Here is a 12026-nt window from a genome sequence, read left to right on the forward strand (position 1 = left end):
CACCTCCCCAGCTGAGACTTACTACTGCCATGGGATGCTTTGTTTGGATTCCATCAATGTTTGTAACCTGGTATGTGGCACCAGGTAAAAGTTGCTTAGAGGGGACAATGCCATCAGCCACCATGGTGATGCTAGCCCCTGTGTCTCTAAAAGCTTCAACTTTCAAACCATTGATGATGGGTTCTTGTCTATACTTGCTCAAAGTATTTGGGCAAGCAGAGAAGTTGGCTAACCCCATGCCAGTCTCATATACAAGATCATTGGGTGATGGGGACCTGGATAGGCCAGGGTCCACCTGAGCTCCAACAGTAAACCCACCCAGATTCCTGGGTGTGCTTCCACTTCCTGGGGGATTACTGCTGACAGTAACAGGAGGTGTTGAAGCTGGCTTTGGAGGTATATTTTCTTTATTGTTATTCTTGGGACAACAGTTGTCTGTTTTGTAATGCCCCACCTGTTTACAGGCATAACAATAAGGCTTTTTCTCAGTTGAAGAAGTGTCTTGGGACCCACCCCCATCCTTGGAGTTTTGGGGCCCTGGGGAAGTCTTTTCTTTATTTTTATCCCCACCCTTATCTTGAGGCTTGGTAGACTCCTTCTTCTGGTTACTGTCCTGATTCTTAGGCCTAATCCTGGTTCTGACCCATTTGTCTGCCTTCTTTCCCAATTCTTGGGGAGAGGTCAGATCAGAGTCCACCAGGTGCTGGTGTAAGAGCTGGTTCTGACAATTACTTAGGATCTGCTCCCTCATAATCAAATTATACAATCCTGTAAAGTCATGTACTTTGCTGCCATGTAGCCAACCCTCCAGAGCCTTAGTTGCACAATCAACAAAATCAGTCCAGTCCTGAGTCTGTGTCTTCTGGGTGTCTCTGAACTTCAACCTGTACTGTTCAGTGGTTAAGCCAAACCCATCTATCAGAACACTCTTCAGGACTTTGTAATTGTTTGCATCCTCATGTCTAACAGTGAGGAGCTTATCTCTCCCTTTCTCTGAAAAGGAGTACCATAAGATTGCTGCCCACTGTTCCTCAGGAACCTGCTGTACCATGCAGGCTCTCTCAAGAGCAGTTATCCACTTGTGGATGTCATCCCCTTCCTTGTAGGGGGGCACAATCTTTGTCAGGTTTCTACTATCATAGGACCTGGGTTTCTCTTTAGGAATATTGCTGCCACCAGTGGCATCTAAGCCACACAATTTTTGCTCTCTTGCCAAGGCAAGTTTAGCTTGAGCCAAGGCTACCTCCTCCCTCTCTATCTGGAGTTTGACAGCCCTCATTCTGGCCCTATGCTCTAGCTTTTGAGAAGCACTCATGCCTCTCTGTGATTCTCTGGAGGCACTAGAAACATGAGAGTCCCCTGAGGGAGATCTCACTCTTCTGTTGCCTGGGAGAATAACATGTTGGGTTCTGGGGAGGTGCTGGCCCTCTCCATTCCCCAGTAGGTCCAAGTTGGCCTGGCTAAGCCTGGCAACTGGAACCTGGCTACCCTGATCCTGAACTTCGAAGTCCTCAACATCTGAGTCCTCATCTAAGTCATCATCATCCTCCTCCTCAGGGGGATCAGTTACAGGGGGGTTCTCTCCATTTCCTGTTTCTAAGGAAGCTTCCTTTGCCTTCTCTAAGTCATCCTGTTCTAGGATTTCTACCAGGATTTGGCAGGTGGGGCTTCTGCCCCTTTTTAACCCTCTTGCTTTGCACAAGGCAATCAAGTCTCTGCGGGTTAACTTGTCATATCCAAAAGTTGCCTGGGTAGGGTCAACTGTCACAGGATTAGACCCTGAGGCTTTTCCTGTGTCAGACATGGTTACTAGTGAGGTGTAAGTGGTGCACTTACCTACACTAAGTGTTTTCCTACTGTACCTTGCTAGTGAGTTGTAGTCAGGGTGTGCTAATCCCTTTTATCTACAACTACTAAGTTCAGTAGAATTTAATATGCTAAGCTTTTGATTTATATGTACCTAGAGGTACTTGATGTGATCTTTCAATTTGATATAAAGATTGCAATGGTAAAACAACAGCAAGCTCAAATCCGCACCGCTGCTCACCAATGTGAGAAGTTGGCCTGGTAGGGGATGTATCCAATTCTGGAACCACCTACTACCTGACCAAACAATCCCTTATGGTGTCTGGTTGTAAGTCAACCTTATTAGACAAGCTATCCTAGGGGTAGCATGGACTAAGCAGCCTAAAGGCTTAACTTAAGAGGTCGTGTTAAGCGAGCTGTTTTACCACATACAATCCTGTAATACCAAATGAAAGGACACCACACAAGTATATATTATAAAAATATATGTGTTTATTACTAAAAACAATCCCCAGTATTCTTTATGAATAAAGGGGCACAAGCGTTAAATCAAAAGCACTGTTTAAACATACAAGTTGCACAATTATGGATGAGGGCGGGTGGCCACTCAAACCATATACTAAACAAGTGGTATAAGAGAGGCCACTCGAACAGTGGTTAGGCCTAGGGCCTAGGGAATCGCTGGGAGCAGTCAGGACAAGCAATGCTGAAGTCGGGAATGGCCCTCGGGATTCGGGAGATGTGCGGAAAGCGCACGCATGCACCAATGTTAACCAATGGTGCGTAAAAGTCATAGAGTTAAAGTTTAAGGACACTTCCGCTGAACCTAGAGGAACAAAACTTAACACACAGACCCTAGAGGTGTGCACCAGTGTGGGAACACCGGCGGAGCAAAGTTACCTCACCCACAGGAAGTGGGTGCACAGGGTCGAAGTGGCGTCGGGTTTTGACACGGTGCTTGAAGCTGAAAGGGCTGCAGGCGGGTTAAAGATGAAGTGTCCGGTGGAGTCCAAGGGTGGACTCAAGTTGTAGAGTACCTGAAAGCAGAGGGGACAGAGTCTGGGTCACTCAGCAGTGACCAGGGTGGAACCAGGACGGAACCAGGCAACGTCGGGCGCAATCAGGTGGTCGTCGAGGAGCTTCTCTCCGCTGTCACGTGGGCTCTGGGGCATCTGCGACGTCCAGGAGAAGGTCACGATCTGTCCCACGCAGGCTCTCACCGTCGGTGCAGTCGGCTTCAAGTTTGGAGCAAACAAGCCTTGGCAAGAGCAATCCACGCGGGATCGGAAGATTGCTTCTCACTCGGACCAGGAAGGTCAGAGTCGGGGCTCCTTTTCAGGGGAGCTGGTGTGGATCTGGAGCAACCAGATTCACGAGTCTTCTTAGTTAGTTCGTCGGCACAGGGACCACTAGCCAGCTGGCAAGTGACCGGGCCAACGCGTTGAGCCAAATAGAGCCAAAGGGCCCCACGCAGCACTCGTCGAGTGTGGAGGGCTGAACTTCGGCTCAGGAGCAGCTCAGGGTGGGGGCTTCTCAAACCCCGGTGCACAGCTTCGAGGATCACTCGTGGGCTGCACGGTCAGCGTCTCGTGGTCAATTCAAGATGGCGTGCCCCACGCTTCCGGTCGCCTCCACGGGTCTCAGCTCTGCAGGGACTGTGGATCGGGCTGTTGGAAGGCAGGCAAGCTTGATCTCGTCGATCTCAGTCGCTCGAGTTCCGGCGGGAACTGCAACTAAGTAGACGTCGAGGGCTGGATGGTGCCTGCTGCTGCAGGGTGGTCACTCCTTGACCACAAGGGAGATTCTTCGGGCTTCCACGTTGAGATGGAGGTCCAAGGGTCCAGAGTTTCATTTCTAATGTTTCTTCCAGGAAATCTGATGTGCATTGGCACTGCTCCCACTCTTATTCCAATCTGGGGGGCGTGATTACCTGCTAGGTCCCTCCCTATGGGTGGGACCCAGGAAGGGGGTGGATACACCCCTTTCCTTTGATCCAGGCCGCCCTGGCACGAGGGCTGGAGTGCCCCAGAACCGGTTTGGCCGGATTATGCAAGGGGCAGCCTTGTGCGCCCCAGGCAGTGTCTGGTTTCTTTCAAACCTCCCTGCTACAATCCACTATCTCCTGTCTGGAGGGTGGTGACACCCTCCTGTGACAGGAAACCCTTTGTCCAGGCCCCATCTGCTGAGTTTCGGTCAACTGCAGGGGTCCAGACATTTGTCTGTGGCAGAGGCATCCATTTTGTGGATCTTAAGGTCTTTGGAGAAATTAACCGCATTTAGTAAAGGAACATGTCTTACCCCTCTAGAGGGGTGGAATGCCATCCCCGTCGCCAGAACTGGCGAGGGGATGGTATTCCAAATCGTATGACACCTTACACGACATGTTTTGATAAAGCCAAACCAAAGTTGCTATATAACCGCGAGGATTATAAGGCACTTAAGAGTATATGGTATGGCATTATCCTGAAACAGCTTAGGGAGTTGTTCCCGACAGCTGCAGACAGGCTCAGCTCATGCTAGAGCTCCATCTCACATAAAACCACGCACCCTGCCTCCAGGATTGATGAGGCCTTCCATAGGAGTGGCTCACAGGTTTACATGTGTCCAGATATAGGTTTAGATATAGGTATACTATACCTAAGCAAGGGGTGATTACACCACCTTACCCCAGCTGAGTGATCAGTCAGTTGTGTCAATTTAAGAACCAGCCAGGGGTGGCAAAAGATATGCTGCAGCCCCTGGTAGGCCTTGGTGGCCCCTATGCCCTGGGCACCTATAGTGCATTATACAGGGGCTGACAAGGGGTCCATTTCCAATTGGGGTATGTACCTAGGGTACATGGAATCCATTTTACAGAGAGAGCAGATGGCCTGGGGCCCTGATTAGCAGGGAACCAGGTCAACTAAGTCAAAAAACCAGCTAAACACAGGCAAAAAATCTGGGGTAACCATAGTCAGGTAGCCACCTTCCTACACTGAGCTGTTGAAATGGGCCGGTTGTGAAAGTACTATTAGGATGCGACAGGCTGCCAAGACTGATAATGACAAAAGTTTGGAAATGGCGAGGGCATGAGAAATGATAGTCCAAGCTCTGCGTGATTACTTGGTGGAGGATGAGGATGAAGGTGAGGGGCAATGACTGTCCAGGACTCCAGGAGGCACAACTGAGCAGTAGTTACCCCCGATTAGTGGTGTTAACCGAATCTACTACATCATATGTACACCCGCATCAGCAGCAGTTGGGGAAGGAGGGGAGGGGGAGGGAGGGTCGCATAGGGGTAGTTTCGCACACTGATCCAATTGTAGAGAGGGCGGAGAGATAGTACTACTGGGAAACAGCAGTGCAAGGGCCCCGAAGTTTTAGGCGAGACCCAGGAGGCGTGAATAGCTTCTTACCTAGTGATCCGTTACTAACAGATATAATAGGATCATACAGCAATAGGGACTACACACTGATACTGACTCCGTAAGTTGTTTTGTGGTAGGTGATGCAAGGGAAGTTGGAAGTTAGGGGAGTTAAAAGCGGAAACTGGATAATACTGGTAACCGACCACCCGTGATGGGTGAGCACTGTGGCATCTTATTATCTGTATGACCTGACACTCCTGTGATGTAATTCAATGTCAATGTCTAAATAGTTAATGCGTGATTTATTGATAGAATGAGTGAACTTGATTTGAGAATGATGTGTGTTTAAAACCCTGATGCATTCTTCCAGATGTTCTTTTTGTCTCTTCCATACTAGTAAAATGTCATTGATGTACCGGAGGTACAGCTCTAAATGATCAGACCAGTCTTGTTGCTGCGGTATATATTCATCCTCAAATGTAGCCTTGAATATGTTATGCGTTTTACCTTGTGGTATTGGATAAGTGTGGTGGCATGCCGCCTTTGGTTAACCTCTCTTTTCAGTGTGTACTCTAACTGTTTTAAAACTTGATTTGCGGATCCAGGTTTCGCCTGGAAGGCCCTAGTATCCTGTATAAGTGAATGTATGGACTCTGCCTCTTCTGTGGTATACACTTTAGTGTCAGCTTGATTTGTTGTAAGGTGTGAGATCTCCTTAAAATACATAGTGAATGGGTGCTGGTTATATAGTGGAACTGCTAGGGGTAAATAGTCTCTGATATGATTATAACCTGCACACCGTTTGAGGCTGCACCATGTTTGTCTTTTGGGACTGAAGGAGTACTGCCAATGGCAGATTCGTTTACAGGTGTAAGTCATTGTTTTTTAGTACGAGAATACAAAGCAATCAACAGAGCTTTTGCCACAAAGAATAGGCATGTTTAAATCAATGCTATTATACCCAGATTGTTTACAGATTCAGCATATATTGGTAGCAACACGGAAATAACCCCAACTTAATTTCCAACCCTAACCTCCTCGTCCTTATTTGCCCTCCCCAATCTGAGCCGACCAAACGCGCTCTCCTAACGTTTCATGAGGCGTTCCCCTGTCCAGTCACTAGGTTAGGAGGGTAAGGCATCATTCTCCATACACTGTCCGTGTTAAACTGACCCTGTATAAAGGAAGGTCTTAATATCTGGTGTCACTTCTTGTGATGCCACTTCCAAGGATGTTACTTCCTGTGATGTCACGCGTTGTAATGTCATGCGCTGTGGTGGCATGCGACATGATGTCACTTACATATTGGCTAACTTGGTTAGTCCACCCACTTCTTTTTTTAGGATTTATTCCCTGCTCATGACGATTCATGATCATTTACAACAAATAAGAATATTGATATGGTGGCTCGGCAGTAGGGTTTTCTGAATAGGTCAGTCACAAGTTCCTTTCCGACATTCAATACAGTAGAAGCAGTTCTGATGGTAATGCGGATGTCATTCTAGATCATGGGTTCATAGATTGAGAAGGCCAGCCTTCAGGCTTCCTCTTCTTGCATGTCTCAGCTCGCAGGTAGGTGGTGTCCTGGCTCAAGGTGTGAAGTTTTCCATCGGAGGGAGTTCATTTCCTGGCTAGATATGCAGGCTTTGCATTTCAGGTGGCTTTATAAATGAGTCTGCTGGCCTTGAAGATGATGCATATTTCAATAGCCGTGCCAGTGTAATTCCTAGACTATATTTCATGCATTCTATGAGACAAGCAGAAGTCTGCAGGATGCCTTTCAGGTGGCCAGTGTGGTGTTGGCAGAATGTTGAGTTAAGTTGCCACCATCCAGGGGAGACAAGATTAAAGCTTGGACTGCTGCTCTGAAGCAGGCTTCGGGTAAGAAATGTCTCATTTCTTTCAGGACGGTCACTGGGTAACCAGATGACTTGGTTTTCTTGGCTATGAGGTCTTCAGAGAGGACAGTGTTCAGGGAGAATCCACGTTTTGTAAAGGATGTCAACGGAGGGTGATCATAAGGTAGGCTTCTGAGGCTGATTTGGAATGGCTAGGCTTGAATCTGTGGTTGTGTAGTGTTGTTGTCGAAAGATAGGAATTCTATGCTACTTGGGTTCAGATTTAGTTAGGTTTCTGACATCCAGTTGCGTTGCTTTGAAGGTATGTATTTGGCTGTTTCATATCATCAGCTGTTTTGATTTTCAGGCAGAGTTGTGACTGATCAGCATATTGGTGAATCTATTTGCTGTTGTCAGCATGTAGGGATTCGCTTCACACTGTGGGAGTGAAGTATTTTGATGGCATTTAGCTGTACTGAGGACAGGTAATATGCAAGCTACTACAGTGGCAATAGGTGTAATTGAGGGATAGAACTACTGACTGATCCCTTAAGATCTGTAATATAATCTTAATATGTTACAGCCCCTTGCCATGGCATCCTCAGCAGATTCTGGAACCATAGGTAGATTTCAGTACCACATTCAGTGTTCCCTTCTTAATTAAGCAGCTCCCCAAACAGGCTGTTTTGCACATTGCTTAGTCTGTTTTTAGCAACACTTGAAAATATTGAAGCAGCATGTGAAAGCACGTTTATTGGAAGTGCTCTAACACACATGTGGTACACAGAAGGTAGAATATTGTGCCCTAAAAAAGTAAAATTCATAACTGCACTCAGCCCGAAGGAAGGAAACAGATTTGAAATGAAAAGGCAAAGGCAGTGACGGCGACAGTTTAGTTGTCAATTATGTTTTTAATTGGATTTGTTTTGCATCTGAATAACCCTCACAAAGTGAAGACCTAATCTTAATAGCTGCATTGAATTATGTTCTTACGTGGCATGCATTGTAAATTACATTTTAAAGTTAATTTGTGTTACTAAAATTGTTACTGACATTGTGTGGATTGCAGGCTTGAGGTGGGCGACAGGGCGATTGTATTTAGAGGGACCCCTACTGTAACCTTGCAGGACCTCACCGAAAGGTAGCCACTGGGGCGACCGCGCAACGCGCAAATAAGTTTTCATTTTAGAGGCCTGTAGGCGCAGAACTGAACTCCTTTGTATTTCTCCAGCACCCGCTAAAACTTTCATAATTGAAGGCTGTGTCTTTTGCTTTGCCGTTTACATTTCTCAAGCGTCGTGTTGCATCATGTTTTTTTTTGTTTGGTCCATATTATGTAACAAAATAATCCTATTTTGTAAATTGAACATTTATTTTTTCTACCTGAGTAATTCTATTGATTTTGTTAAATGTTTTATACATCATCACAACCCTCCTTGAAGGCCGGATTTAAAAGACACATCTCGTTCTCAAAATTAAACCTGTTTGCGCCCGCTTTCAACTAAATAAATGTACTTTTCACAGTGGTATTTCATCATCGCCATCCATTTCTCTGCCTGGCTCGATAGAGCCCTGGACAAACCGGCTGCGGGGCATTCCAGGGACATTGCATCACTGGCAGCCTCGCACTTTGGAGCAGGGGCGGGGGCGGGGGCAGAGGGTGTGGATCCGGGGGCAGGAAGGCGAGCCTGGGGAAACCCGGACTCAGTCTGAAGCCGGCAGCCGACCAGAGCGCATCGGGTCCGAGGAGGGCACAGCGCACTGAAGCGGGCAGTTCAATCACAGTGGGAACGGGACAGAGCGAACTTTACACCAGCAGTGGGTGTGAAGTAAAGGACTAGAAGGGGCGATAACTTCAAGAGGGTCTTCGTTCCCGTAAGAGACCTCGGGAGGGCACCGAACCCGAGAAACACCTGCAAGTGGGCACCGAGGCCTCGGAGACGTGGGCACCGGTCTCAGGCAGACTAACGCCGCCAGGCGGGGCATTGACACCGGGAGCGAGCCAGGAAGGGCACCGAGCAGTCGTGGGTCCCAGGAGGCCGGGCATCACGTCCATAGGGCACCAGCGGGGGCACTGGCCCGGAGGCTGGGCCAGGAGGGTACCGAGTCAGCGACGATCGCCGGAGGGGCGGCCAGGCCCGGGCGCCCCCCCCCCCCCGACACCGGCGGACCTGCGGGACCACACTCTCCCCCCCCCATGATGTCCGGGGTGCAGGCGGCGCTCCTCCTGCTGGTGGTGACGGTGGGTGGTTTTACACTTACTAATGATATCACACTCCAGATGCGGTTGGAAACTCAGTGGCGGATATTCGGAAAGAGTGCGGTTTTGAGGGCTGCAGTGTGTTGGGCTGGCGAATGGAGATTGTGGTGAAGGAATGAAAGTTCATTCGACGTGGATGTTTTATTTCGGAGTTCGCTAAACAAAGTTACAACGGAGCTTAATTTGTACCATAATAATCGGCGGGGCCCAAAGTTTGTCTGAGAGGCCAGCGATCGGCACTACGCAATGACGTGGGTGCCAAATTCCAGCGCTGTGTGTAGAGCCAATAACACTTCACGCCTGCCTCGTTCATCCACCACCTGCCACTTTCTGCTCGTTTTTCTAAAAATTGAAGGTTATTTTTCACCCCTACTTTCGCCTTTTATCGACGTTTCTCTGTATTTCGCTTCCTATTTATTTTCACCTTTTTTTTTGTTTTTTTCTCTCTTGCCCTGTATTTGAGTTGGATGTGGAAAAGTAAGTGCCGGTGTACAGAAATAAGTGCCCGAGGACCCCACCTGAATCAAATTAAGCACAACACAAACAGTAGCTGCTCAGCATTCCCTAAAAAAGAATAAATAAAGGAAGGGTGGCACACAGATATATCTCACTCATACCAACAGTTACACCACGGGTAGCAAACACTAAAAAAGGGGAGGGTGAGAGGAGTTTAAGGAGCTGTTGTATGATTTTCGTCAACAGACAAACATGCAAGAAGAACAACACACCTGGGAGAAAGAGTCAAACCGCTAATAAAATTATAGCGGTACCATACATTGCCTTACTCGTTCATGTATGAGGGTGAAGCTTTATGCACATCTTAATAGGAGCCCACAGGCTGGTGACTATTTTCACTTGGTCTTTAATAAACAGACACCCTGGCAAGAAAGTAATTACTCAAAAAATCATTGGGGGGGTGGGGGGGGGGGACGAAGAAATTGTAGTTCATTCAGCTTCCTTAGGCTAGAGTAACAAAATCAGGTGGGGGGGGAATGAACCACTTGTCCTGTGTTCCCAGGGTCTATGGTAACGTGCATGGGGTCATACTAGTAAAAACCCTCATATGCGAACACAAGCGTCAGGCGGTATATCATGATTCTCCGTCATTGGGTCTTTTCCTTTGTATGTTATGCTGACCTCCACATGGAGGAAGACCAACTGGAATGACAGTTTTGTCCAGGAATAAAAATAGAGGGCGTGTTGGTGCTCAAGTGGGGGTGGTATAAAATTCCTTATATCCAGTCTCAAGGATTTTTATTCTGTCGAATTCTGGTATAGGAAGCTAAAAACAAAGAAGTCCGTGTTGAGGCCTAGTTACAGCCTTTCGCACTAGTGAAAGCGGTCAACATGTTTCAGCCTCCTGGCATCTCTAGAGGCTTTCGTCAGGACCAGGTGATAAGAGTATATATTGACTCTTAAGTGAAAAAGTGATGTACTCACCACCTTAATGTTTTTGAAGGTAGATCAGTTGTATCTGAGTTCAGAGTTTTTTGGCGGCATCGATGGATACGGCCAGTTCAGCAGACCTGTTGCGGTGTTGCTGTTCATAGGACTTGTTCTGACACTGAATCTTCGGCATACGCGCAACCGCTTAGGACTAGTTTTGTTATGTTGCGGTGGTGGAGAGTAAAGAGAGACTGTGTGGACTGCAACGTGGTTCGTTGCAGTAAGTATTGCTTATAATTTGAATAGAATAGTATGGATGATTCCGAGGAGTGGGGTGCAGTCCTTAATTTGAGCTGGTGTGTTCAGGTGGGGCCCACCCATTGTCATTTTTTGAGACAGCTTCTTCAATTTCCTCATAAGATTTTGACCCTGATCAGGAGAGAAAAAACATGCAGGAAAAGGAGAAAGAGAACAAAATGGAAGGACTGTGACAAAGGGAAAAAGCTGAGATGAAAAATAACCTGTAAAAGTGAGCGAAAGGGGCAGGGAGTGTAGTGGTGTGTGGTGGTGGATTTAAAAAGCATGTAATTGAATCAAGACTATGCTGTCTTGGCTTTCTGCATGCTGACATTCAAAAGCGCCTGCCATGAGCTTCTGAGTAAAACTTTGGCCCTGGCATTTATTATTTTACAAACTAACCAGTGTGCTTATAAAAGGTAAATCCTTTTTAGTTTGTAGGTGCTGTTCACTAGCCCTGGCAGGTGGGTTCGCACTTATGATCAGGAAAATACTGTCACTCACAGTGAATGAGACCCAATGACTGAAGCGGGGTGACCTATGGCTCCATGCTGTGATTGGCTGAAGAAAAATGTGAATAAGAGCTGAAGTGAGGGCTGATCCAAAGATCATCTGCGTATGTCGTTTTTGATTTATGGTTTTTTTATTAGACAAAATTAGGGGTACGGCTAAAGTTGCATGAAGGCCAGATCTAAAAATGCTGCAAAGTATTGTCTTCACATTTAACTGAAAATCAATGTTTCTGTGGTTTCCTCCATTTCAAAGAGTGGAAATAACCATCTGTGACTGCAGTTCCTCTTTTTGGTTATCAGCCCAGACTATATGATTTCACTTTATTTATGCTTGGCTCCTAGGTGATATTTATTTACTTACTAGCCTTAACTGGAGCTAGATCACTGACAGGTATTCAAGCGTTTACACAGAAAAACAATCTGAATGCCAGCGGGTTTCTATGCATAACGTGAGACTTAAGGTGGCTGGTTTGAAAAATATGTTGTTTCTTGTGTTTGCTTGGGGGCGTTTAAATTAATTTTGATTGGAACAGCGTAAATGTCGACTGTGGTGTCCCTGAGTGAATCCATGGGAGCAGAG

At 47.0% G+C, this 12026-nt stretch overlaps 1 protein-coding gene across 2 annotated transcripts in view; it reads left to right on the forward strand.

The window, feature by feature from the left end:
- The first annotated feature begins 8695 nt into the window (after positions 1 to 8695).
- LOC144791543 (tumor necrosis factor receptor superfamily member 10B-like) overlaps positions 8696 to 12026 on the forward strand; it is a 119169-nt gene continuing 115838 nt past the window's right edge. The window contains exon 1 of one of the 2 annotated variants that reach the window (XM_078666259.1): positions 8696 to 9233. In XM_078666259.1, coding sequence (XP_078522385.1) covers positions 9189 to 9233 — 45 coding nt within the window. In that variant the 5' untranslated portion in view covers positions 8696 to 9188. The remainder of the gene's footprint in view (positions 9234 to 12026) is intronic. The other variant, XM_078666260.1, reaches the window with a different exon arrangement.

This window comes from Lissotriton helveticus, chromosome 11 (genome assembly GCF_964261635.1).
Source record: "Lissotriton helveticus chromosome 11, aLisHel1.1, whole genome shotgun sequence".
Lineage (NCBI taxonomy): Eukaryota > Metazoa > Chordata > Amphibia > Caudata > Salamandridae > Lissotriton > Lissotriton helveticus.